This window comes from Chelon labrosus (genome assembly GCF_963514085.1).
Source record: "Chelon labrosus genome assembly, chromosome: 6".
Taxonomy (NCBI): domain Eukaryota; kingdom Metazoa; phylum Chordata; class Actinopteri; order Mugiliformes; family Mugilidae; genus Chelon; species Chelon labrosus.
In genome coordinates this window covers 8,661,504-8,688,663 of record NC_140342.1, presented here as the reverse complement: position 1 = coordinate 8,688,663, position 27,160 = coordinate 8,661,504, and the positions used below count along the sequence as shown (strand labels likewise).

Sequence of the window (27,160 nt, the reverse complement as noted above, 5' to 3'; positions counted from 1 at the left end):
CTGGGAGAGACATCAGGCAGCAGATGGAGGAGAAGGAGCGGGGGTGGGAGCCAGTTTGATGATCTGGCTCCAGGACAGTCGCAGTGATTCCTCTGAGGTCCATGGGGCCAAAGAGATTTCCTGCCTGTAGAGGGCATTCACGAGCAGAGACCTCAACGCAGGCTGCCAGTCAAACCGAGAACCTGGTTTGCAAATGAAGCTCAGCATAAGTTCAGTCAAGAGGGTTATCTTTATCCTGACTCATTCACTGCTCTCTCTCCAGTCCTGCTTCTTTAATCAGCTGACTGTCTAGGAGTTTTCAGCGCAACCATTCAGACCTTTCAGCTTTTGCCCGATTTTCCGCCGTCAGCTGTCATCCCTCCTCCACCCCGTTCACCTCCAGTCTTCACCGCCACCAATGTCGAGACACGTGAGGCTTCCTACCCCCTTCAAACAGGGATGACGTTTTTACAGAAAGAAGTCTCTCCTGATTCAGATGCACTGTGTGAAACACCTGCCAGTGTCAAGTGTTTCTACACAGGTTTAAGGTCACTGATACAGTTTCACACTTTCCATTGCCATTTAAAAAGGTCGACGTGAGAAATGAAACGAAAGCAGCATTTTCTGACTACACCGGGCCAGCAGACACCAGCTGAATTATCCCACAGCATTGTCGCATTGTATAAAGTCGATAATGCAAACAGTTCTCCGGCCATTTAATTAATCACACATCCAGCGCATTTGCAGCTTTGTCATCCCTCATCTGAGGTCGCGTTTCTCTCCACTGTCCAATACTGATTGTTTCTTAGCGCTTGATTGCTTGACTGCTAATGCATATCTGAGACTCCTCAGCTGCTAAATGCTCCACCGTCAGCTGTTGCTGGGAAGCTTGTCAGCTTGGTGGGAGGAAGCCGGAGGACCCAGAGAGAACCCACAAAGACACAGGGAGAACACGCAAGCTCCACACAGAAAGGCCCCAGTCGGCCGATCGACCCAAAATCGTCACACCTCATTGCAGATTACTTTATTTTGCATGGGGCTGTATAGCTGTAGACCAGTCAGGGGGCCCACGCTGACAAGACCACTTAGTAATGGCAGGGTGCTTGAGTGTCGCTTACCTCGGGAACACATGGCACCAGGTTGCACGAAAGGATGAAGGCCAGCCAGCAATGTGGTACGTTCAGCAATATTCTGCTGGGAGACGTCGGGTCATGCCATTCCTGTGGACATTACGTTGACATGTATCACCTACCCAAGGACCGTGTTGCGGACCATGTACACTCGTTCATGTAAACGATATTCCTTGATAGCTCTGGTCTCTTTCTGCAGGATAATGCTCCCTGCCAAAGCAACAAGGGTTTTAAAGGGGTTCACTCAGCTTCCAAATCTCACACCAGCCAAGAATCACCTTCAGAGGTCCAGTGGAGTCCATGCCTGGACAGATGAGGGCTGTTCTGGTGGAAAAAAGCGGGACCAACACAATACTAGGTGGGTGGTTAGAATATTATGACTGAGCAGGATTTTGACATGAGGCTTCTTCTGAAGGCGGTTCAACAACATTATGTTATGATGCTGGAACAATTTAGTGGAGAAAGTAAATTTAAGGGAAATCACAAACAAGCAGCTGACACACATTAAAGCCATTTTGGGGCCCAGGAGCATGGCTGCCTAGAATCAACGGTAATCCACACGTTTGCTCTGTCATTATGAAACTAAAGCAACGCACACCTAATGAGTAGAAAACATTCATAAAGCGAGCACTATCCAACAACAGCAGCCAGAACACAAGCATGTTTTTCAGAGGCTTTATTGTCTATTTTCATGTGATGACTTAAAGCAAAAAAATCCACCATTTCTCTCGTCTAGCACAACACCAACAAAGAAGAAAAAGAAGACGGTAACAAGGTCATTGTATGACCAAGAGACGCCTGATCTGTCAAAAACCGATCCGGGCGTCGACTGCCTGGCTGAGATCATTTTACTGTGGCAGAGCACAGTAGTTTTCGAACGTATTAACAAATCACTAACCTGCTTCTTGCTCTCTGCTCTAAGAGCTTTAGCTCTCACAGATTTAATCACATATGTACATTCAGACCATGAACACCCAAAATAAAAAAGGAAGCAAGTAAAGGAAGTCTCCTCCCTCACTCAGTGGCTGCTTTTGTTTTGAGTGTCTTCCCCCTTTACCACCGCCATTAAACGTAAACCTCCACTCCCTCCAACCTCATTATGTTGTTTAATATCATATTTAAATTGTCTCCACAGTATGTTGTCTTTTTATATAAAACATATTTTGGTATTTCTGTTTAACTACATGAGAACATTAGAAAACAATTACAACAAAAACACAAAAATCTCCTCTCTGACGTCCAGAGGAACAAATCCAGCACATTGCATTAGGAGTCCTCGAGGAAGAGTTGGAGGAAGTCCACTGGATGATGTGTCCTCTTCCTCCTCCTGCTGAAATGGGGATCATGTTGGTAGATGGGTTGGCAGCTCGGGCGACAGAGGCGGGCCAAGCAGAGGTGGAAGATTTGTGGGATTTTTGGAGATGGACGCAGTGACGTGGGCTCAGAACCTGAGGTGAGATTTGTGTTTCACCATGTATCTGACAAGAGAAGGAGAAAGGGATAAAGAAATAAATCGCACAATTCTAAATAACAATGATGAACAGCAGACAATCGGATGGCGCGTGAAAATTAATACCTGTCAAGGGTCTCCCAAAAGCGCAAGAAGACAGGGCGGTCCAGATGGCGTCTGTGGCGGCTCAGCTCCAGGACGGTCACATCCCACTTCTGCACGTTGGGGTCTGTCTTTGCCTCATCATACTTCAAATGAAAGGCTCGGACTGGAGGGGAGAAACGCATTCACATGACCAGACCTGGACGTATGTGGGTTAAACACGCTGCTATCGCTCAGACGGCACCTCGCTTTTAAACCGGCAGACTAACACTGGCGCACTGGTGTGTCTGTGTGAATGAGTTATTATTGTGTGTAAGGTTGTTTACTGCTAGGGTCAGTAAACAACACAAACAGAACTGAAAACATTTAACAGTAAGGTAAAACACTGGCTGAAAGTAAATCAGGGTTGTGACCATTAAGACACGTGCGCACGCACGCACGCACACACACACACACTCTATTGTCTATGTTTTACTGTACTGTCTGTGCTGATGCCTGGCTGTTCGCATAGGTGAGAGTTTGCGGGCGGTTGGGTATCTGGGGACTGGGTCTTACGTGATGTGATGTTTTGCTGTCTGTGTTGTTGTGTGTGTGACTGGCTGCTCCCATAGGTGAGAGTTTGCGGGCGGCTAGGTATCCGGGGGTTGTATCGTATGTGATTTGCTTTTTGTGTTATTGTATTGGCGTATGTTGTGACTGGCTGTCCGTATAAGTGAGAGTTTGCGGGCAGCTGGGTGTCTGGGGGTCGTGTTACGTGACTTACTGGTTGGGATGTTCTTATGTATGTTGTGGTTATTCTGTTGTGTATGGTTAGAGTATGAACACTAAAATTACCCTCGATGTTTAGTTGGTTTGTATGTGCACAGAGAGGTGTTTGTACACATATACTACACTTTTAGAATATTTTTAGACTACAACATGTTTACAGAAAGGTCTGACCAGGGACTGGGGTTGCAAATTAGCCAACTGGCTAGAAACCTTTTATGTAACACATCTACAGACATTGTTATGGCATTGACTGTGATAGCTATGTATGTAATAATGTGCGCTGCATTGTCCCTGACAAATAAACTAATAGAGAGAAAAAAAAAAAAAAAAAGCCCTATACTGACCTGGAGATCATGTTGTGACTGAAATACTTCCATTTGTATTTCGTTTTTTTGTCGGCTGCTCTTGACTAAAAGTCCACTTCTGCATTTTAACTTGTCTCAGGGTTTTGTAAATAATGTTTGAGAAACATTTTTCAGTCTCGAGTCTTTAAAGGTCATGGGCATTTTTTTTTTTTTAAATGTAGATTAACACATTACTATTATGATCTGTCTCTTGATTAACCAATTAGCTGCTTGGTCTCTCTCAAAAGATAAGATTACTAACATTTTGTTTTATCAGAGCTATATTAAAAGAGACATTCAGGAAGTAAACCCGAACAGAAACCATCTGCACTGGATGTGAAAACAAGTGCCTTGTTGCTGTTGCATACATGAATTTCACAGTCAGTTGCTACTGTCAGTTTCACAGAGCCACCTTTGTGTTCGTTCACATGAGAAGCACAGCAGGTGCAGAACTGCACTTCTTTCTAAGCTCAGTGGGACATTTAAATTTTAGCAACAGGTGTGCCAACTATAAGCAAGTAAGCTTCATAGCCCGTATCACTCACTCTTGGCAAAAATGTCCACGGGAGATCCGTCAGGCAGCAGCCACGGCCATCCTTTAAACTGCCAGGCAGGACCCTGCACGAACACAGCCACCACTCGATCCCTGCACACAAGTAGTTGTGATGAAGATTAAACATTTGAGCCACCAGTTAATACCAAGGCTGCTGCGATGCTGCCTGGTGTTATAATCAATGTGATGCTACGTGTTTCTCTTGAAACTGTGCCAATGTCAGGTACACTCTTTGGTACACTTACATTGAAACGAATGTAAAACTGTGGGGAAGGAATGAGGTGCTGACAGTGGGTGGACCTAACACAAACCTGTGCTTTTAATGCAGGCTGCATGCATAATCCTGACTCATGCGTGTCAAATGACTAAGTTTCAACAGCTGGGCCATCTGACAAATGGTCGGATTAGTTTCATGACATGACTAAGCCAACCGACAGATAAAAACAGTTCATCCCAAGAAAGATGTTAATATAGATGGAAAAAGGCTTTGCTTATTCTCTCCACAGAAGCTTCTTGTGTGATGGAAAAAGGTGAAGCGGGCTTACCAGTCCTGTGGAGCCAGTTTTAGTGGCTGATCAATAATACGGTACGGAACAGTGACACTTAATGTCGTGCCACCAGGCTGGATCTGGTCTTTGCGCCTCTGAAGCAGGACCTCATTGTCGCGCTGGATGCCCTGCTTCTTCTTTTCTTCTGATGTGACAAACCTGCAAACAGCCCAAAGTTTGGACTCATTAGTTCATTTTAGTGGTGTCGCACATGTTTTTTTTTCCACTTTCTCAGTATACTGGAGATAAGTAAGACACTTAAACAACACTTTAATATGTCTAAGCATTGTTTTCACTCTCTCCTAAAGCAGAAGAACCAGGGGTGGAAGCATCACATTGTGGAAAATAGATGGCATCATGAGGAAGGAAGATTATTTTTGAAGCAACATCTCAAGACTTCAAAGGGGAAGTTAAATCTTGGTCACAAAGGGGTCTTTCAAATGAGCAGTGACATCAAGCACATTTTCAAACATGCAGCAAAATGGCTTAGGGACAACAAAGTGGAGGTACTGGAGTGGCCATCACCAAGCTCTGACTTCAACTGGACAGTAAATTTGAGGACAGAACTGAAGCGCGTGGGAGGAAAGAGGACAGCAAAACCTGAGTCAGCTCTGTAAGGAGGAGTGAGCTATAACTCCTTCATCTGACTGTCAGAAGACTGTGACTAAGTTAAACAATTTATAGCCAATGCTACCAAACACCAACTAAGAGTATGTCAACAGTAATATCTGCTTCCAACTGCTTCCTCAACTTTGTTACCAGATATAGACTTGTAACTGCCGAACACACCGGTTATTGACTGTGCTAAAAGCTGTACTCGTCAACTAAATTAATAATAATTAAGGAATTATTTTGAAGGAATAACAAGAAAAAGGCTGGATGTGTCATTTAAACTTACTTAAGATCCTGCAGAAGATCCTTGGCATTGAGCATTGTGATGAGCGAGGTGGTGGCAGCAGGTATGATGACGATGGGTGTCCGTGACCCTGCAGAGTAAGACAAAATACAAAGGTTATGAAAAGACAGGCACTTATAATAGAACAGTGGGTGAGGATTATTCAATAAATAAATAAATAAATGACACAACTTTGTGCGTATTGTATTACTTTATACAACATTATGTACAGTGTATTGCATTTTAGGTTAATACCAAAAACCTAACCAAAAAAAAAAAAAAAAAGAAAGAAAATAACATACCTTTCTTCTGATTTGGTGGAGGTCTGGCTTGTGAAACTAGAAATAAAAAAAAAAGAAAAAGCATTTATTTATTGTTTTCTACATTTCATATCAGTAACACTTGACTGTGTTAGCCACTAACTTGCTGCAGCAAAGGGAGGTAAACTCATTCAAATAAAAATAAAAAATGTCTCGTGTGAAATACCATTGTGGTGAGATTAAGATTTATGTGATTTGTTTCTAAATGTGACATGACATCCTGCGGTTCTTTGCTTAGCTCCTCTAGCCATCTCCATTACAGCCGTAGGGCAATAAGAGATGAACTGTTGCTGCTTTGTTGTTCTGCCACATAAAATAGGGAAATTCTGTGGGAGTATCCTGGGTCACTATTCACTGTGGAGTCGAACAAACATGCGATTCTTCTCTCCGGACAAAAGTCACTTCACTGCTCTAGCTTCATCCAGATATCATGTGCTTTTTTGGTCATATGTCAGATGTGCCCTGCATGCCATCAGTGAGTGTTACAGAAAATGTGACTTTTTTTGCTCAAGGGTATAAAAAAAGATTTGGCTATGTTTTTCTCTTGAATTATTTCCTTATTTGTGCTCTATCCAACCATGTCTCATTCTACAAAATCCAAATGACGTATGTAAAGAGCTACCCAAGATTTAATAGCAGTCACGCTGGAAGGGAAAAAAGTCACACAGGAGGATAAAAAGCTGGATGGATTTTTGACTTATGTAAGCACAAAACAATGTATAATACACTGAGACTAATCCAGGGAAAGCCATCCAAATGAACCTGCAATGAATATCCCAGCTGTTGAACTTCCTCACTAAATGGTGACATGGGACATTATTGTCTGTCATTATGTGTCATTTGGTCTTAAGAAGGTGTTCCTGCCTGGCTGTCAACATCTTCCAACATGTCCAGGCAAGACAGGCCAAGCTGTTTAAACACTGGATAAAAACAGTGTAGAGACACATATGGTTCAACATGAACATTTATAATTCCTCACTAACCTGGACGAGGGACAGGCTGCAGCGCTGGGGCCTGGGCCTTCCGAGCAGATGCTCCTTCCTGGAAAACAAGAATCAAGAATCAGGAATCCTTTATTGCCATTATGTGAGAACATAACAAAATTTTGGGTGGTAGCTCCTGGCATACATAATGTCATTCTTTGGACACATAATGTTGCTGAACATAGACCTGAGCAACTCCAGCAACCCCAGATCACATCACTGCCCCCACAGGCTTGTACAGTAGACACTAGGCATGATGGGTGCATCACTTTGTCTGCCTCTCTTCTTACCCTGATGCCCCCATCGCTCTGGAACAGGGTAAATCTGGACTCATCAGACCACATGACCTTCTTCCATTGCTCCAGAGTCCAATCTTTATGCTCCCTAGCAAATTGAAGCCTTTTTTTCCCAGTTAGCCTCACTGATTAGTGGTTTTCTTAAGGCTACACAGCTGTTCGGTCCCAATCCCTTGAGTTCCCTTCACATTGTACATGTGGAAATGCTCTTACTTTCACTATTAAACATAGCCCTGAGTTCTACTCTTTGATTTGATTTTACCAAACGTTTAAGTGATCTCAGATCACAATCAGTCAGGATTTTTTTCCGACCACATTTCTTCCTCGAAGACGATGGTTCCCCACTATCCTTCCAGTTTTTAATAATGCGTTGGACAGTTCTTAACCAAATTTTAGTAGTTTCTACAATCTCCTTACATGTTTTCTCTGCTTGATGCATGCCAATGATTTGACCCTTCTCAAACAGACCAACATCTTTCTCACGACCGCAGGATGTGTCTTTCGACATGGTTGTTCAAGAAATGAGAAGCTACTCATTTCATCAGTTGGGGTTAAATAACTTGTTGCCAGCTGAAAGATAATCAGCCATGCTGTAATTATTCAATAGGAGGCTAGTACCTCTTTGCTTAGTTAAATCCAAGTGCCGACTTTTTTTTTTTTTAGCCAGGCAGTGAATATTGGAGGGTCTCATGATGTTGACATGAAACCCCCAAAGCTGGTTAAAACTGTTGCACATGTGAGAGACAAACCATGTGCAGCTCCTATTGTTGCTGTCAGGAGGCCTCTTGGATTAAATTATTCAACGCATGTTTCATCAGCAAAAAATGATGAGTATGAATATTTTATGTGGTTCATTTACACTGTCCGCTCGCATCCGCAATTAAAATTCAGCAGTCACCTCTGAGGCCTACCTGAGCAATCCTCAGTGTTCAACAAAAGAGCAGAGTGGTTTAGAGTTTTACATGATGAGTACCAAATGTGCCTATAAGCAGCTCAGGCACATAAATAACTATGGAGACAAATCAGGGTAGGGGGACCCCATTAAACTCTTAGATCATCCCCTTATTCATTACAAAGAGACTTTTTTCGTTTTCTTTGAACCCTAAAAAAAAACCAAAAAAACAATGTGAGAATGTATAATTTCTGCTCGTGACGTTAGCTCATGCAGGCTCAAACTTGTAATGCTGCTTCCTGAAATGACAGGTATGACACGTATAAAGACATGTCAACAAGACAAAGTATCACAAACAACAATGGTTGCCAAAAAAATGAAGACAGTTAAATTTGGACTCTACAAGCTCTACAAGTCTAGTTGCTTTTCTTTAACATTTATTGATATCCGTGTTCGTTCTAATCAGTGTCCAGCACAAGAGGCTTGCAGGGTGCGTTACTGTTCGAGTAAATACATGGAAGAACCTGATGTTTGTCAGCTTTCAATCAATACGTCTTGCGGCAGTGCCAGCACAAAGGCTCCTCTCTCCTCTTACCTCCCAGCATGCCCAACCGAAATAATGCTTTATCCCTCCTTCTGGAGAATGGGTGCGAATACAAATAGGTCAGTAGCCCAACCCCCCCACCCCCTCCCCTTGAACAGAGCAGGCAGCAACAGCAGCAGAGACGGCGTGACGTGGTGGGAGAGCGTAATGCCATCAAGCCTAAAGCTGCTTTTTTCAGACCGAACACTGAACTCACAGAGCTACCTCCCGTTCTTCTTCCTCCTCCTCCCCCGCTGCTTTCACCCCTCTAGCCCTTGCGCAGACAACACAACGACAGAGCAGAGCGTGAGAGGCTGCTGAAGGAGGAGGGTGAGAAAAGGAAAGTGAAGAGGGAAAAAAAAAAGGACAGAGACGCATTCTCACGGGGCTGAAGATGACATGCGGACATGTGAATCAAAGACGAAGGCAGAGAGGGAGCAAGAATCAGCATGGACATGAGACAAAAAGCTGAACGGAGAGACGTAAGGCTTATGCAGCCTTCAGCTGGATCTCGATCTATCCATTGCCACACGCCATTACAACGAGGGCAGTGAAAGGACTCGGGGGCTGCAGCTAACCGTCAACAACCGACTCTCTTCTCCCTTTAGCCAGAAGCAGCAGCGTTATCACAACAGCACAGTTGGTCTCAAACCTCTGGGGCCAATGTGCCAAGGCAGATAAAGAGAGCGGCAACGCTGTGACATATGTGCAAAGTTTGCACACACGCGCACGCCACTGACAGGAATACTGAATTACCCTGGATGATGAACACGTTGAAAAACAATTCTTCAGCCAAAGAAGAGGTTTGGCATATGCAGCAGAGGGGAGGAATGAGGACATGAGCCATCAAACCGGAGCGGTGCATGATTCTGATTTAGTCAAGAGCACAACAGGAAAAAAAGGGGACGACCACTGTGTGACGAGCCAATCACACCAGGAATGATGGATACCAAAAAGAGACAGGTACTTGGATCTAAATGTGTAAGTTTATGGTGTGAGAACTGTAATAGAAAATTTTTCACAAAATCGATACACGAGGCTTAGATGCTGTTTATTATGACTGTTTTAAACTGCCCTACAGGATAAGAAGGGTGTGCCTTTTACAGGAAGTCTCCGTTTCCTCTGATACATGCAAAGCAGTTAACACAACTGTTACCTCCAGTTATGAAGTGTCCACCACTGCAGTATGTCACTGCGTACTAATAAAATAACACAAATCTATAATTCATGTTGTAAACTCTATTGTCAGTATTCCATGTGTCCCACAGGATGAGAAGGATGTGCCTGTAAAAGTCGTTTTGGTTTCCTCTCACAAATGCTACACGGTTAATGCAACTACACAGCCCTCACAAACTCTTCTTTATGTGGCTGGGGTCCTTTTAGAGAGTAGTGTGTAATTCAGGGAAAAATAAATGAGAATCTACTCCACTTCAGAGTGGTAGTGTCACACAAACATAGGCTGTCCCTTCTTTAGACATTCCTCAACTGGATTGAGTTCAACGACAAAGGGATGTACGGCTTACATATTCTGAAAGCAACACAAGACATTTGTCAGGAAGTTTATACCTAATTGAAGTTTTAGCGCAAAAGACGTAACAGCTTTCTCTTTGTGGCTTTTAACGAGCCGAAGGCAGAGAAAACAACAGAGACATTTTCCATTACAGTCCTCACACTGTTAAACACACAAAGACACACAGATAGCACAAGGGAGACCCACGCAATATTAGGTAGGTGGTCATAATGTTATGCCTGGTCGGTGTATAGTGTATATGGTCCAAAATAACAGACAGATACAGACAGATACAGATAAAGCATTCCCCTTAGGCCTCTTCAACAAGGCCCTTTATTCAGTCTTGTCAGGTGTGACTGGTTAGGGTGATTAAGCACAAGATAGTGAAGGTGCACTATTCAGGCGCTTGAATAGTGAAGGTGCAGAGGGTGATAACACTTCTTTTTCTCTCCTAGGAAATTGCTGGATATCAAAGGGATCTGCATATAGGGTGAAAGTGCCTTAACCGACTCTCTGCACACCCCGTCACTTCATCTCCAGACATCAACACCTGGTCAGAACCTGCTGACGTTTGACCTGGCAAGTGTGACCGAGTGAAACTGTGCTAAAGGAACCATGCAGTGGAGACGCCGCCGCTGCTGTACGCACACAGCTAAACTTCTTTATCTCCTCTCGCTGTTGGGCACGCTGTTCTTTCTGTTCCAACAGGTGTGGCTACCTAGGCTGACGGATATGCCATGGTGGAGAGGTAACCCCGTGGTGTACGGAGGTGGAGGACTTCAAACCGCCAAAGCCAAGTGGAACACCAGCGCCAAACATTCAGCGTGGCGCTTCGTAATCGGTCCTCAGCCAACTTTCAATGCGGGGGCCAACATCAGCTCCCATGAGAAGCAGGGTCTATCCTTCACTCAAGGAGACCCAGGTTTTGAGAATACTTTGGTGGCGAACACAAGCCAAAGTGAAGAGAGGGACATTAGAAGCACAATAACGTATGGGCCTTTTCCTTATACCATCAACGAGCCAGACAAATGCACACAAGACAGCCCTGCACCATTTTTGGTGTTGCTGATTGCCACAGAGGCTCGGCAGGTGGAGGCAAGGAATGCCATACGGCAGACATGGGGGAACGAGAGTGTTGCCCCAGCTCTGGGATTCATCCGGCTCTTTCTGCTGGGAAAAAAAGACGGAGAGCTGGGGCGTCTGCAACAAAGCATGCTAGAAGCGGAGAGCCGGAAGCATCACGATATCATTCAGCAGGACTTTCTCGATTCCTACAAAAACCTGACATTAAAGACATTGATGGGAATGAACTGGGTTGTGATGCACTGCCCGCAGGCCAGATATGTCATGAAAACTGACAGCGACATGTTTGTCAACACAGAGTATCTGATTTATAAGCTGCTCAGACCAGAACTGCAACCCAAGAAGAACTACTTCTCAGGCAATAACATGAGAGGCTACGCACCCAACCGAAATAAAAACAGCAAGTGGTACATGCCTCCAGAGCTATACCCAAGTGACAAGTATCCAACGTTTTGCTCAGGGACTGGCTATGTCTTCTCTGGAGACATAGCGAGGAAAATCTATCAAGCATCTCTAAGTATCCGCCACCTGCACCTGGAGGATGTGTATGTGGGAATATGCCTGGCCAAACTCCGAATCGAGCCCACGCCTCCACCCAACGAGTTCTTGTTCAACCACTGGCGGGTGTCTTACTCCAGCTGCAAGTACAGCCATCTGATAACATCACACGGGTTTCATCCCAATGAACTCCTTAAATACTGGCACCACCTTCAGAGCAACAAACACAATGCCTGCCTCAACACATTTAAAGAGAGAACGAGCAGGAGCCACCCGAACAGAATTAACGGAGACAAATCGGCTCAGTGACTCAAACATTATTACGTGCACAAGCTCCCCGTTACATTTGAATAATGATCTATAACTCAAGCACATTCTCCTCTTAACTTGCTATCAAAGATGTAATCCCCTCTTTATCCATATAGGTACACAATACAAAATGTTTACACGTTTGCCAGTTTTGTACAAAATATATATAAAAAAAGTTTTCGTGTGTCAGTCAAACTACTTGAGAGAGTTTATCTACGCAGTTCTATTTTATGAAAGAGGAAGACGTGTTTCATTGTGGTACAAAAGCTAATGTATTGTGATAAACTGTGTATGTTTTCTAAGAACAGACTGGGAACAGTGCCAATAAACATTGCCACACATGCATCAACTAGTCAATGAAATCCTTGTCAAAAGATTTTTGTTTCACTTTATGTGAAGTCAGGAGCCTCTGACTGAGACTGTTGCTGATACGTAATCATTCATATTTCCTAGTCTGTCTGTAGTAAAATAGTAAAATAGCAGTAAAATGCATTTTAGGTTGTTTTTAAATTGACCACTCAAGTAACAGGGCATGCACAAGGCTGCTATATCTTATTTTGTCCTTACTTCCTCAAAAATTTGGTTTCGGTTAACAGCTGCTTTGAGTTCACACTATCAACAGAGTGTAAAGGTTCATTCTTACCGTCACCGACTTCAGGGTCATGCCGTGGTAGGTACCCATGGTATCGATCTTGAAACCCTCAGTTTCTAAGAAAAAAAAAACAAAAAAACACACACACACGGTGAGATTATCAGCACAACAAAAATGGTTTATTTTTAAAAGAGAAGTGAAACGAAATAAAAGGCCCTTGTACTATGCAACGTGTTTGCACCTTTCAATTCTTGTCAGCACACAATGCTATCACTTGAGGCAAACTTGGCAACTTTTCAGCCTCATCTCTATTGATTTTTGTTGTATGTCCCCTACTGTTTGCACAGTGATGACTGCATATGCTGGAAACGGGAGTATAAAAGCACAAAATAATATATACATCAGTGCATCCCACAGGATTTTTTGCGATGATGCTATCTCAACTATCAAAAACAATTTATAAAGTATGTGAAATCTCTCCACATAGAATAAGAGCATGCGTTTTGTATCAATCCGTCTTTAAATTAGCGTAATAATGCGGATATTGGATTTAGTGAGAAATAGCAGCAGTCTGTGCAGTTCATCATTTCACATAAGAGGAAAACTAAACGCAAGGCTGTTGAGACATAGAATTCTATGGACGTCACCGTTTTAAAAAAAACGGTCAATGATGGAAAATATTCGGTTAACGCGCACTCCCCCTGAGTGGGAGTGTGTGTGCAGTCAGAGGAAATGAAGCTGCTCTGTGGATTCCAAATACACTCACACTTCTGGATCTGGTCCGATTGCTGCAATGCTCTGTACGAGTATTCATACGATTTATTTTTTCCAGGGCACACTGTTTACTCTCTTTAAAAAGGAAGGTAAAGGATCAATATTAAAATTAGCTAGAGAGGCATAAATAAAACTCACCCTCTTTTCCTTTGAATCGCTCCTGATCGTATCTGTTATAGGCAGCTGGGACGGGCTGCTTGTTTCTCAGGGACGGGTCCTTGACACAATATAAAATAAACAATTAACTCCTGTATATACTTTTCAATACTCTCTTTTGTCTTAACATCATTGGTCATTTGTTAATGTATAACTGAATTAAAATACTACAGACATATGATAACTGTGGCTAGTACTACTGCAGAATTAACTTTATTATTGTTTGGTGCAATACAATGACACTAGACATGGTCTATACCATCACCATGTATGGTGGTAAAGGCAAATATTACAAGTCAAGAAGCATAAATAGAAAATGGAAGTGGTAAGCACTGTTAATAACATCCCTAAGTGTGCCTTTAAATGGACTATCAATGACTAACATCTTGACTTGTCAATGAAAGTGCTGGTGTATTAATAGCGGCTCAGTTCCATTAAGCGTCCACTAAATAAGCCATGGCCTCATGACACTGAACTACACTGCACAGGACCTTTGAGTGCAGTCATCATCAATACACCTGTGCTTTATCCTTACACGGCCAGTCAAGATGCCTGCTGTGAAAAAGGTAGACAGTAGACAGAAGCGGTTATTTTTACCACTTGAGTAGTGTTCTGAGCTGGCCTCTGCTCTGGTGCTCGACCTTCTTCTCTGGCTTTCACCGACTGAAGGATTGCAAAGATGTTCTTCGAGAAGTTCTGCAGAGGAGGTACACGTACAACAGGTATATGATGAGTTCAACACTGACGCACGGCTCTTTGATTACAACACACTGAAAAGAGATGTGCTATTTATTCACTGGTATGCGCTTTTAACTGAGCCACTAAATGTTTCATGACTGTAAACTGTGTTAAGATGTGAAAAAGAAACCACACCAATTTTTGGTGAGGTTGAGATGTTTGACAACACGAATTTAGCATACAATATGGTGACAATATAAACATAGGTCAGTGTATATATAGCCATATTGTAAGTGGTAGCTGAGAAAGATGCAGTCAAGGGACTGGTGGTTTACAACAGCACCTTTTGTTTGTGTGAATAAACATAACACTGTTTTGTTTTAACAGCCAAATAACAAAAGTATCGGATCAGTTGTTTGAGTGTGAAGTCAAATCCAGACTAACAGCTTTTAGATTAGTGCATCAACTTGAGTCTATCAGAGGCTTAGTGAAAATTCAGAATTAAAATTTGCTGCCATCTAGTGGTTGAAAGTTTCTACACATTTAAGAGTGTTTTCGAGGTTGTGCCATTTTAATGTTTTCACACCAACACATTTGGAAAACAAAGCTGCTTCCAAACTCGCACTCGCAAACTACGCACAGTAAATTTATCTTAGTTAGAAATGCAATGGAAGTCTGACATTTCTTTCTAGGGTTCAAGCGACTCTACACCAATGGGTTGACACCACAAAACGCTCAAGCGTTACTGCACTGTTGCTGTTCACAAAATGTAATTTAAATGTACTTTCAATCATTTTGGAGTGAATGTCATTAGTGTAATTTGATTTTATTTGTTGAGTTTGATTTTAATAGGGACAAATTTAAAAACGCCCTCAGATCCAAAAACCAAACGTAATGTAAATGTAAACAGTTGCAACATTACCGCTGGGTGTGACTACAAGTGCAACAAAGACACTTTTACCCTGCAAAAGTCAGGGGAACAATGCTTCCCTGACATAAAAAGACTGTGTGTAGACTTGTTTATTTGTCACATCATCTGTGTAATTACCCCGGACATAAATCTAAGTCTAATGTTAAATAACGGTCTCATGCTAATCTGACAAAAGTGTTTTTGTAGGGAAGCTCCAACATTTTGGGAAAGACGCTTGTTTATAGAATGAGAAAAAACACTGTTTGACTGGATACCATTAGCTTGAAGTGGACTCTGACCTTTCCAGTGCTCTGGAGAATAGTTGTCCTCGTCCTCCAGACCCGCTCCCTGCTGACAATATCCCTGGTGACATCCACTTCTGCGTCCACAAAGCTTCTCTGTTTCAGAGTTATGTCATCATCCAGATCTGTTTTAATGGTTGAACGTTTCTTGGCCATAATTTTGGCCTTGATGGCTGCGATTTTCTCCACCGACATGGCCTCTGACAGTGATCTGGAAGAAAAGGTTTAATCATTTGAACATTAATAAACATACAGACTAATCCCAGGGATGGAAGGTTTTACATGGGAGATGTTATCGTTGTACATAGAAATCTCGCTACATATAAATGCTACTGTTGCATTATCCATTATACCTGATCTGATCAGTCTGCACGATGCCCTCTTTGTGGCCCTCCAGACGGGCAGCCAGACGCTCCTTGTCCAGACGCACTCGTTCCTCATCCTTATAATGAAAGTAGTGTTTAAATTATTTGGTACAAAAGAATAAAACACAATGTAATATCAAACGTCTGGAATTTGTAAAAGTTCAAAAATCATTTTGTCACCAGCACTCATTGTAAAATTGTTCTTTAACTGTTTTGGAGAATATACAGTGAGTTACAATGTCCACTACGTTTGAACTTATGGTTAAATATTTTACCACTGTTACCTTTAGCAATAAATATGAGCAAGTAAGTTAAGTCCTTCAACCTCACAGACAGAGTTAAGTTTCACAACAAAGTGAGCAGACTGTATTATTTTGGCTAAATTTACACTAACTTGTTCCAAATACAAGCAGATGGAAACTATGCCACGTAATCTGAATACCTTAGAACGAAATCTCTTCGTTGTTATGCCAAGAATTTTAAATGGATAAAATAGCTTCATCACTAACACTTCAGCTGTTCACACCTCCACCAGTGACTACACGCTGAAGTCGTTACTTTCTGTGGCTTAGAGATCCAATCCTTAAACTGGGCTCAGACTGCAGTTTTAAAATTCTACCAAATTTTGAAACAGGATGAATCACACACTTAATGTCATTTAATCATGGCCAAACCTCAGTGCCAAGCACACAATGGATTGGATTTCACCCCATATTGTTGAGAGTGGCAACTAATAGGCGGTTTAGGCTTCTGTGTCAATTTGACGCTGTAGCTACGGCGACAGCCCAGGCCATACACGGACTCTACGTAGACCCTAACGCTGTAGCCTGATGCGCACCTCCCCAGAAATGTAACTACGCATCGCAGCAACACAGACAGCGAGAGTTGTGTTCGGCAAGAATTTCGACAAGAAAAATGTGGTGTTGGATCAGTGCAAAGATTGGCATACTTGTGATACCTGATCCAGCATTTTAGGAACCATCAGTGGCATATCTAATACTGGTAACTGTTTAACCACCACTCACTTGGGGGGAGGAGGACAAAAAAGAAAGGGACTGAATGACTTTTTTTAACTAACCTGCAACAACATGAGTGCAATAGTAAAGTGCAATAACAATATGCAGCTGGTATTTTTCTATTTATGCAACGACCATGTATGTACAGTCACAATATTTATTTTTATTACTATTATTCTTTTCTGGGTGTTTGGTATCTGGGTTTATTTACTGTTTCCTATATAATTCGCGTACATGTACGTTTGACAGTGCTGTATGCGATGGAGATATCAATTTCCCTGCGGGAACCTCCCAAAGGGATCAATAAAGTTGTCTATCTATCTATCTATCTATCTAAGGACCGAACGCTTAACTAAGACGTGATTTCATGTTGAAGCAACCAAAATGAAATCACAAATGTCAACAAAGGCTATTGGTGTTTTCCATGATGAAAGAGTTATCAGCTTACCTCAATCCTTGGTTTTTTGGCTTCAGATGATACCTCATCAGCTGCTCTTTTGACTTTAAAAAAAAATCGAAAGAACAAAACAATTGAATTATTTCATTGTCCAAAGCTGTGTGTTTCTTTCTCTTCCTGAAACAGCCCATATTCAACCAAAAACATCCATTAAAATCTGAAAGTGCTGGACAGGACCAATATTTACTAGTAAAACAGATATATTACGGCATTAAAAATGGCGTGAACTGACCTTGCGTTGGCCTTTGCAAACCTATTTCTATAGGCGCACTTCTGTCGATGCTCGTCGATGTAGCTGTAAATGGACAAAAGCAGATTTACATGGTTTCTTATTAACAGCATATGTATAAGAGCGAACCCAAACATATAAGAAATCAAGACAGCACAAATATGCCAAGCTAATACATACATGTACAACAGACACTGTAACACTGCAGACACACCAGGAGTGCTACTTACAACTCTCGCCATTGAGATATGACAGCAAGCCCTTTCGATCAGGTCGTCTGACAACAGGGATGTTCTCTGTCTGTAAACAACAAACAAGCCACTCAGAAACAGCTTCAGGGTAACTGCGCACACATTAAAAAAAAAAAAATATGGGGACATATGGGACAAAAACATCTGAAGGGGAGGGTGAGGGATGCACTTACTGCAGCTCTTCGCACATAGGATGGATGCGGCAGGTGTACATTGTTGAGCAAAAACAAGATCGAGTCCAAAGTATAGTACTCTTTGGGCTGACCCTCTTTGCCAGTACTGTAGGCAGAAACAGAGAAAAACTAACAGTCACTCAGAGCTTGTTTGACGCAGTACATGACTGAAAATGCACACATGGAGTGCTGCACACTGCACCTTTAAGTTAATCTAAATTGCGTAAGTGTACGATTTGAGGACAACATGGTAGAGCGCTCGTTCTGGTGTCACACAAACACGGAACTATCAACAGTTATCCGGCTCGTTTACTTTCCTGCGTCACATGAGCAAAGTTTGCCATTTGCACTGTAAGAAAAGTTTCAAATAGTCGTGAATGTAGGTGTTAAAAACACAAGCGCTTCTCCTTGAATCCCTGGATCCCTGACTCCATGAGAACTCACAGGAAGCTAACGTAGCTAATTAGTTAGCATCACATCACCACTGCAAGTTTCCCTGTACGTTTATCATAACTACGCAACACGTTTAAAGCGGATAAATTGTTTGCAAGTTACTACGGCTAGTAAAACAGAATTTGGTCTACTTCATAACAGCTAAACATCACGGCGAAGTAAGTGCAGAGTGCTTCAAGTTTTAAGAGAAGAGTTGGGCTAGCATCTTAGCATCCCGTAGCTAGCGAGCTTTGCGCCGTTGCAAGCAGCACAAGGCACCGATGAGTGTCAGCGGGCCCACTGAAGCGATTTACAGATATTCTTAGCACTGACATACCCCCAGATTATGTAGTTGGTCTTGACATTTTTCGGCCAGGAGAACTCTCCAAATATGACTTCATCTCCTTTAGCGACGATTTCCTTTTTCTGGATGTTATACTGACGAAGAACACTCAACACATCCGCCATCTTCACTTGTCTTGATGTAGTGTGTTTGCAAGGCCCCCAGTTATCAACATAGTGTGGCCTCGCAGGATGCCTGATCCGAATGAAACTCGGGCGACAAGAGGGAGGGAGGGATGGGATCAAAACAGGCTGAGTTCCAAAGAATTCAAATAGCTTATTTGTAAAATGAAAACCAGCATTTCAAGAGCAGCATGATGTTTATTAGGGAGGAGTTTACATTGCCACTAATGTCCAGTACTTACATGTTAAGCAAAATGGATACAACAGACAGCATGAAGGAAAAGAAGTTAACCATGGTGTTGAGACATTTATGAAAAACCATACATCATAACTACCTCTCTTGTCAGACTACAAACATTGCAACAACGGTCAGTTTATATAAATATCTTAGCTCCATAACATTATGACCTCTGATCAAAAGGACATCGCTATAACATTACAAAATAAAGTATGAGCATGTGTGGACAAAACATCCTTCGGCTACATGGCAAGGAGTCTGAATTTCTTAATTACACCAGAAGGAATAATAAGTAACATGTTAAGTGGATGCTGTCAGTAAATGCAACAATTACTGTTAAATAAAACAAGAAGCACCACAGTAGATTGCTTGCATTCCTCCAAGCTGAATTGGGCCTCCAACACTAAAACATCATAACAAGTGTTTGTTTATTCTGTGCATGTCTGCTGTTACATTATCTTACAAAAGTACATTCACTTCATTTTATTCTGGGAAGGTAGTATTTATATGATCTATAGACACATAATTGTAGAAGGTTCAGTCTCGGTGCACAGTTGTTCATTAAATAATTGCAATTTGTCCTTTGTTGAGAAAATACAGTAAAATCCCAATTACAATGCATAGAATTCAAAGTAAAATATGAGAATAAGTCCTTTCCTCCAATTTACAGTAAACTGACTTCAAGTCAACATTGGCTCTTTGAAAAGGAAAATCAACGCGTAATCCAAAGAATCGCCCTCAAAAAATGTATTATCACATTTAGGAGCACAGAGGGTTTCCTTTTCTAGAATAAATTCAACAAGGGCAGAACAGTCAACACGGTTTTACAATAAAATTGGCTTACGGGAGAAATAAATGTTAATACAACTAAAATGTAGAGCTACGTTAAAGGCAAGGGTTAAAACGAATCCTAGATGCAACCATTAAATATAATCTTCTCTGACCAAATTTCACAGAAAAAAAATCAAGGTATTCTGTTGACTTTTGGTTTCAATCCTCTCTGTTATACATGTTAATAATGTATAATAATGCTACATACAATAGGGGGTCAAGCTTTCAGGTATAAAATTCCTCTACTCATTACATCAAATCTGCTACATCTTTCCACAGATACATATTGGAAACTACAAGGTATCTGCTTGAAACAAACCTACAGTTGCACTAAGCCTCTACCATTCTGACTCCTACACAGTTCCACTTCTTTTTACTTTTACTTGTTGAATGGGTTAGTGTCTTTTCAAGATCCATCAAAGCACTAAACATCCTGTCAGAGACACCTTGACATTGTAATATGTCTCGACATATCACATCTCATCACTTCCTTCTAATTTCACATAACAAATGTAAAAAAATGCACATAGCATTTCCCGAGCGTAGTCCAGCCTGCTGGACACTTGGTCTATTCACTTGTAAGCGACATTATACAAAAGGAGAACTTGGATTTGTAAATGTCAGCATCTTTTGGATTAGTGCTGTTTTAGGGCGCTCCACACGCTAAGTGAGCCACGTTGGTCCACTTTGTGCTGCCTTTTTCTGTTCTTGCGACAGGATTCAGCGACAGTCCCGATACTTGATTAGATCAGATCCTGGGCCAGGTTACGAATGACGCTCAAAGCTCCGAGGTCAAAGCCACAGATGCTCAGTAAACCCCTGTCCTCTGTGTCTGCGATGGCGTGTCCGATGGAAGTCAGCCCACATATCACTAACTTGGAATTTGCTCCTGATGCCTGTTGAAAATAGATACAACAAATTAACTTTTCAAAAAGTATTTGGATGCATAGTATGTGTACACCTATACAACACAGGCCTCTGTTAGTGATAAAAAGAAAAAGGTTACACATTTGTTAATGTAATACATGAAGCACTAGCCTGGTGTAGCCAATTCTTATCAGAAATTATATTTCCCTGCAAATAGCAGAAAAGATTTCACTTCTCCGACGGCAGACATTTTGTGGAAAACAAATTGAACTCAATGTCATTCAGAAGATGTGTATGACTAATGTTGCTCTTACTCTTTGTTACTCTTCTGTCACTGCATAAAGTTTGCTCAAAGTATTTGATCTTCGCTGGTCAAAAAGAACTTCAGACAAACTCCAGACTGAAATTCCTCAACTAACATTTTGTGGGGGGGGGGGTACGTCCTGCTGGTTTCCAGGTTAACAGACAAGAAGACAGTGTTGTAAATACTTTGATTAATCCAAGATGACATCTACACTGACACCAAAATCACGGGACTAAACATGTACGCTGTGTGGAATGGCTTGAAAAATTATCAACTCTGAAAAGTTAAGTCAGTCAAACAGAAACGTATAAATTGTGCAATGTGGATGTTTGGCGGAAAACAAGAACAGAACACGTCAAGTACACACAAAGGCTGCACCACAACAACTAACACTGAATACTGCATTTAAAAGAATAGAAAAGTATCCTGGAGACAGTGTCAAAATGAAAAATATTACAGAGACGTATACAGAGTTTATTGTGTTGGATTACCAGCCAATTTCTGGAGTAGAGAACACAGGTTTAAACCGTCTGTTAGAGTGAGCTATCTCCGCCTCACTACAGTAGCTTTGACAGCCCTATTTACGCTTTTACTGTACTAAATAAATACAGTTGTGCGATGCACACGTGATCTAGGTGAATACAAGTACGATGAGAAAGCCTTTATGAATCTCCAGAAGAGAAAATTTTGTTTATTTACTTGTATCCGCCGATACTGAATATTAAAAGATCAATTAAAAAAAAAAAAAAGAACTTGATCGGGACATCCCTGGTCTGCATAAGTTTTTGTTTCTGTCTGTCACACAAAACAAACCTGGAGTTTTCAAACTAAAACGTGATTTCGAGATCCTAAATTAACAAAACTTCTGCAGTCTACAACGAATATGTATCAGTGTGGATGCAGGCTTATTTTTCAGAGCTCAGGAGCTGTGTGCTTTATAAATGACTTGGAATTATAGAAAATAAATAGCGTCCTCTTATCAACTGATTATTATAGTAATCTAATGCAAGACGAAATATGCACTGGTTAAATGCCATGCCATTCGCTAAATCTGTGCCCATCGACTTACAATCTTAATTTACTCTGTGTTGTGTAATCACATTTTAGAAAACAATGAAATCCCTTTCCCAAGCAGACATGAATGAATGAATGAATGAATGTACTTGTCTGTGCTTCTTCAGAGACTCCACTGGGCTGACAGCAAACATCCACAACGGGTTGTTAGTCAGAATGATGAACATGTCTACAGACTTTCCATTCTCTGTGGCCCATGTGATTGGAAGTGTGCAGTCTGTGCTCCCACTCGGGATCTGGAACATGAAGGTCAGAGTTCAAGAGAAACATAAGCTCAGTGAGGTCATTGTGAGCATAATAACCAGTCGGGTGCAGAAATGAGCTATACTGTGACTGACTTTTTGTTGTCACCAATGGTTGTTCTTCAGGTTAAGTTCTTAGCTTTGATGCCGTGTCATGCCTTACCTTAACCAGTTCAACTGTAGCATCTGCAAGAGTCATGTCAGCAGAAATAGAGCATGGGACCACAGCTCCTTCAGAGTAGACCAGCACCTGTGTGTCCGCCTCTGTCCGTGCAAAAATCTGCACCGAACATAAAAATCAATGGAAGTTACTCTAGAGTATAAAACCTCTCTTCTGCAATAGTATACAAACAATGCTTCTCAACAGAAGAGCTACACATCCAAGGGGCATTTCTGTTTTCTTTACAAATAACTACTGGAGGGCCTGGGGACTAAAATACTGTGGAAGGAATTTTCCAGGAATCCGCAGTATGCGTCAACAGACCAATTCCTTCGCCCAGGCTTCGTCCGAAGATGGGGCGGCCCGAGACCCAGCTGTTCCAGACTGAAACAACAAATTACCCACACACACTGTGGAGTCATCTAGCTCTGTCTTACCATTGTAATGGCCGCAGCAGCGACAGCAGTGCTGATTGACATTCCCGGGACAACGCTGCTCAGCGATGTGCTCACATCTACTGCCACCACGAAGCGTTTTCCCACAGGCTCTACATTCTGAGGACACAACAAGAGATTATTCGTGTTATCAAACAGCAGATGACTGCCGTCTTGTCTGCTTGCCTGTGTGAAGCTGTGAAAAGTAAGAACACATACCATAAAACTCTTGTAAAAGGCAGAGTCCATTGCTTTGAGGATGCTGCTGTCTGGTTCCCATTTTGTTTTACCCTGAAAGCCTTGGCCTCTTTTGTAGTTTTCCGAAGCCAAGAGTATACTGAAAGGATGGATCTTTGCCTGGTGATTTCAAGACACATTAAATGTTAACAATTAATTCAAACACAACGGTAGGTTAATTTAACAAAAAGTTTGGGGTCTTACCTTCTTTAATGCAGTCTCGCTCTGAATTCTGTCACATATAGTTTGTGTTTCTGAGCTTCCTGGTTCAAGAATTTTATTTGAAGTCATCTTTCCCAAGATCCTTAGCACCGAAGGGAGAGGCATTTCCTTCAACAAAGCTCTCCATACCTCCAGGAAACAACAACCACATGTCTCCTTATCAGCTTTACGCCAGAGGGAGAAGAACACTACATTTGCATAAAATTTCCACTTCTAATCCATTAGTGTTTCCGTGTCTAAGATTTATTTGTGCTAAAGATGTGCCACCACCCACAGTCATTATTCCCTTCTTTGAAAAGTCATTTTCAAAAATGCAGCTATACGTGTATCTGTCATAGCACATTTCACTGCGGCTGTGCTGATAAGACAAAATACTTTCCAGAGGACAAACACCCTGACAGTGGTTGACAATGGTGTTCCCACCAGCATGAACCACCCCACTCTTACAAATAAATCCGTAACCTGCAAGGGAAACACTGACAATCGTCATTCACCACCATCACACAGTGTCACTGGTGTATTGACACCATTTGCTGACGACAAAGGGAGCTCTGAAAAGAACCCCCCAGGCTAATTATCACGAGAACAATGATAACTTTAAAAACGCACTCACCTGTTTGGACTTGAGATAGTCTGTCCGCAGCTGTTCCCTCTCCAGCTTGTGTTCCTCTATTAAATTGACGACCTCTGTTTCGTCACAGCTGTGCTTGACCTTCTCCACCACTTCAAGGTATGAAAGCACTTTGACAACCTCTTCTGGGTTCTCTTTCTCTGTGTAAGCAACCTGGACCTCTTTCCATCCTTTTGTTACATATTTGCTGATCAAGGCAGTTGCTGAAAAACACAAAACACTAGCTTAACGTCCAGCAAACTGAAGTGAAACAGGGAAGATAGAACTTTAAAACAACTTTAAAACTCAACCTGATGGCCACTGAAGTGAGCTGGCTCTTTGTTAATAAGAATAAGAGATAAGATAATCCTTTAATTTATCCCACAGTGGAGAGTGGAGATGGTGGGGGTTGCGATTTCCCACATTACATAACTTACATTAAGGCTGACACAGTAGTTCCTGTCTAGCCTGGAAAACTGGATAAAATTCCCCTGCCCACAATTTTTTGGTGGCGGAAAGTTGGTCTGGAACTGCTCCATTAGGAACAAATTAAGCTCCGGCAAATTTCTGCCTGGCCTTATGCTGTGATGGACAGAAGACTAACAACGACACACACGTCATCTGAGTGCTGTGGAGTGGAATTCAGTAACAACAAAATGACTGGTTGGTTGCAGGACGATCAAAATGCATGCAGAGGTATTTTTTTCTCTGTATCAGTTGACTCATAGGCTGAAACACTGATATTCTGATTAGAATTGAGACTGGTGGACCAGGCTAGTTCCTGCCAGCATCAGATATGCTCAAATGTTAAACTGAAGGGAAAAGCTTCCTGATATATAATGACAAACAGATTAAGTCTGCATCTTGGGTCCTCACTCAAACACTCTGAACAGCACTTTTTCTAAACAACTCCACAAACACTGACCAACAATGTAAAACTGGGTAAGCAAGCTACTTTCCCCAAACAACTGTAAAATGTTTTCAAGGCAGAGATATTGTAATGTGAGGTGGATGATATCATTTGCTAATCCCGTGTAAACTTACCATCTTTAGCTGGTTTAGTGTGTGAGAGTCTGAGCAGATCTTGGTGTGACCAGCCCTCTCTCTGTTTACATTTGGTCACAGCTGCAGCTAGACTCATGGGATCTTGCTCATTGTACCAGTCAGACACTGCTTTCCTCAGGGCGCGTCCCCATATCCCACATTTCATGCCCTCTTTCAGATCCTTCTTGTACTGGATGAAAGAAAACAGATGAGCGGGGTCCCGACAAACTTCCTTCAGAGCTTTGAAGGCAGCCTGTCTGGTCTTGAGCTCCGAGTGCTGGGAGCACAAAGCCAGGGCAAAAAAGGAGGGGCCCAGTCTGACAGCTCGCCCATCCTGAGTGAACCTTTTAATCTCCTCCACCACCTCGGCCCCCCGGCCCTCCTGGAGCATGGACAGCAAGGCTTCAGCATTGTCCATGCTGACACGACCCTCGTCTCTGGCAGTGTATATGTCTCCCTCTGAGCCGTAGCAGAGGAAGCGACACAGTCTGGCCTTGTCAGTGACCTCCCATGGACAACCGCCACCTGTTGAATTCAGGGTGTGGTTGCTGGATGAAGATATGTTACTTCCTGACGGCTCCATCTAAACAGTAGAGAAGGCCTGAAACAGAAAGCACATAGCTTATAATGAAGGTCCTCACTGTCTGGATGGAAGTAAAACTAATACATTTTTACTTCAGATCCAAGTGACAGCGATCAAAATAATAACCAGTGACTAAATGTATTATTCGGTTTGGGCTCCAGTGAAATCTCGAGATAAAGGGCCAACCAGCGACTTCATCGGCAACATTACTTTACTCACTGCCTCAGGGCACCGACAGAAATAGCCTAAAGCCGATTAAAGGACATGATGATACACATAAGGCAGATACAGGGCACAGCGAGCTGTCAATAGAAGATGGTAGAAAACTTAGTCACACACAAGTTAGCTGCAGACAGATAGCAGCAGCTAGTCAAGGTAAGCTAACGCACCCAGTTCTGCTAACTTAACTAGTTGAGCTAACGAAACAGTCCGTCGGGAAGTTGTTAAAAACGTTAGGATGTTTTATTATTATGTCACTGTTAAATAACTGTGCAGCTAGTTGTGAAGGGAAAACATAACTACCCTACTCGCGTTTCGAGTGTAACTCAGCTCCACAGTATGTTAGCAATTCGCTGTCCTGGGCGTTAAACTAATAGGTCTTCAATCTGAGCTCCTCTCTAGCCGGACACCGGGACGCTGAGCTAGGCGGTTAGATGCAGCTCTCCCGGAATGGGCTGCTGGTCCCTAGCACACATTACTCACCTAAATAGTGTTCGTTTAACTACCAACACAGACTGTTTGCATAGTAAAACGTGCCTGTTAGCCGTTACGTGGGATAAATATGCACTTACCACAACGAATATGCACAGTGCCCAAGTTTTTTTTTTGATGTAGCTAGATGCAGGGAGGCCTCCCCTCTGACCGTCAGGGAGATGATAACAGAGGATGTGCCGCAATGGATTCTGGGATACGGAGTACTAACCCACACTAGACACACACATCTCTCTCTCTCTCTCTCGCTCTCTCTCGCTCTCTCTGTCTCTCTCTCTCTCTCACTCACACACTCTCACACACACACACACACCCCCACACACACACACACACACACACTTTTTGTCTTCCTTCCATTGACATAATAACGCATCCCCTAGTCCCTCACCTTAACCCTAACCATCAAAAATCAGTGCCTGACCCCTCACCTGTACCCTAACCATAAACAAATCTCAAAACAAACACTCAAAAATCCCCACGGCAGTATTCTTTGAAACACTGGCCCAACAACTTAATTTAAAAAGAACACATATGCACAGATGTTTCTTTGTTTATTGGTT

At 42.3% G+C, this 27,160-nt stretch overlaps 3 protein-coding genes across 6 annotated transcripts; 1 reads left to right on the top strand and 2 right to left on the bottom strand.

Annotated features, from left to right (window-relative positions):
• Positions 1–1,770: 1,770 nt before the first annotated feature.
• cdc73 (cell division cycle 73, Paf1/RNA polymerase II complex component, homolog) lies at positions 1,771–19,079 on the bottom strand. Its single transcript, XM_084547125.1, has 17 exons — positions 18,916–19,079; positions 18,147–18,252; positions 17,953–18,022; positions 17,726–17,788; positions 17,485–17,537; positions 16,009–16,097; positions 15,653–15,866; positions 14,363–14,461; positions 13,748–13,826; positions 12,887–12,951; positions 7,073–7,130; positions 6,072–6,107; positions 5,773–5,860; positions 4,872–5,033; positions 4,319–4,419; positions 2,686–2,827; positions 1,771–2,587 (listed from the first exon to the last, which is right to left on the bottom strand). The coding sequence occupies exons 1-17, from the start codon at positions 19,044–19,046 to the stop codon at positions 2,551–2,553; spliced, it is 1,593 nt and encodes a 530-aa protein (XP_084403251.1). The 5' UTR covers positions 19,047–19,079; the 3' UTR covers positions 1,771–2,550.
• On the top strand, positions 9,062–12,588 carry LOC311489831 (beta-1,3-galactosyltransferase 2-like). Of its 3 annotated transcripts, XM_084547129.1 has the most exons (3): positions 9,062–9,806; positions 10,809–10,932; positions 11,062–12,588. In XM_084547129.1, the coding sequence occupies exon 3, from the start codon at positions 11,086–11,088 to the stop codon at positions 12,241–12,243; it is 1,158 nt and encodes a 385-aa protein (XP_084403255.1). In that variant the 5' UTR covers positions 9,062–9,806; positions 10,809–10,932; positions 11,062–11,085; the 3' UTR covers positions 12,244–12,588. The 3 variants fall into 3 exon arrangements, with proteins under 3 accessions (XP_084403255.1, XP_084403253.1, XP_084403254.1); XM_084547127.1 differs by having other exon boundaries at positions 10,809–12,588; XM_084547128.1 differs by having other exon boundaries at positions 9,062–9,824; positions 10,809–12,588.
• Positions 19,080–19,237: 158 nt separating the features above from the next.
• ro60 (Ro60, Y RNA binding protein) lies at positions 19,238–26,782 on the bottom strand. 2 transcript variants are annotated; one of them, XM_084546578.1, is made up of 9 exons: positions 26,681–26,782; positions 25,307–25,907; positions 24,266–24,486; positions 23,635–23,781; positions 23,413–23,550; positions 23,197–23,313; positions 22,763–22,879; positions 22,447–22,593; positions 19,238–21,008 (listed from the first exon to the last, which is right to left on the bottom strand). In XM_084546578.1, exons 2-9 carry the CDS (start codon positions 25,887–25,889, stop codon positions 20,856–20,858), a joined length of 1,623 nt encoding a protein of 540 aa, XP_084402704.1. In that variant the 5' UTR covers positions 25,890–25,907; positions 26,681–26,782; the 3' UTR covers positions 19,238–20,855. The 2 variants fall into 2 exon arrangements, with proteins under 2 accessions (XP_084402704.1, XP_084402703.1); XM_084546577.1 differs by having other exon boundaries at positions 23,197–23,550.
• Between the last annotated feature and the right edge of the window lie 378 nt (positions 26,783–27,160).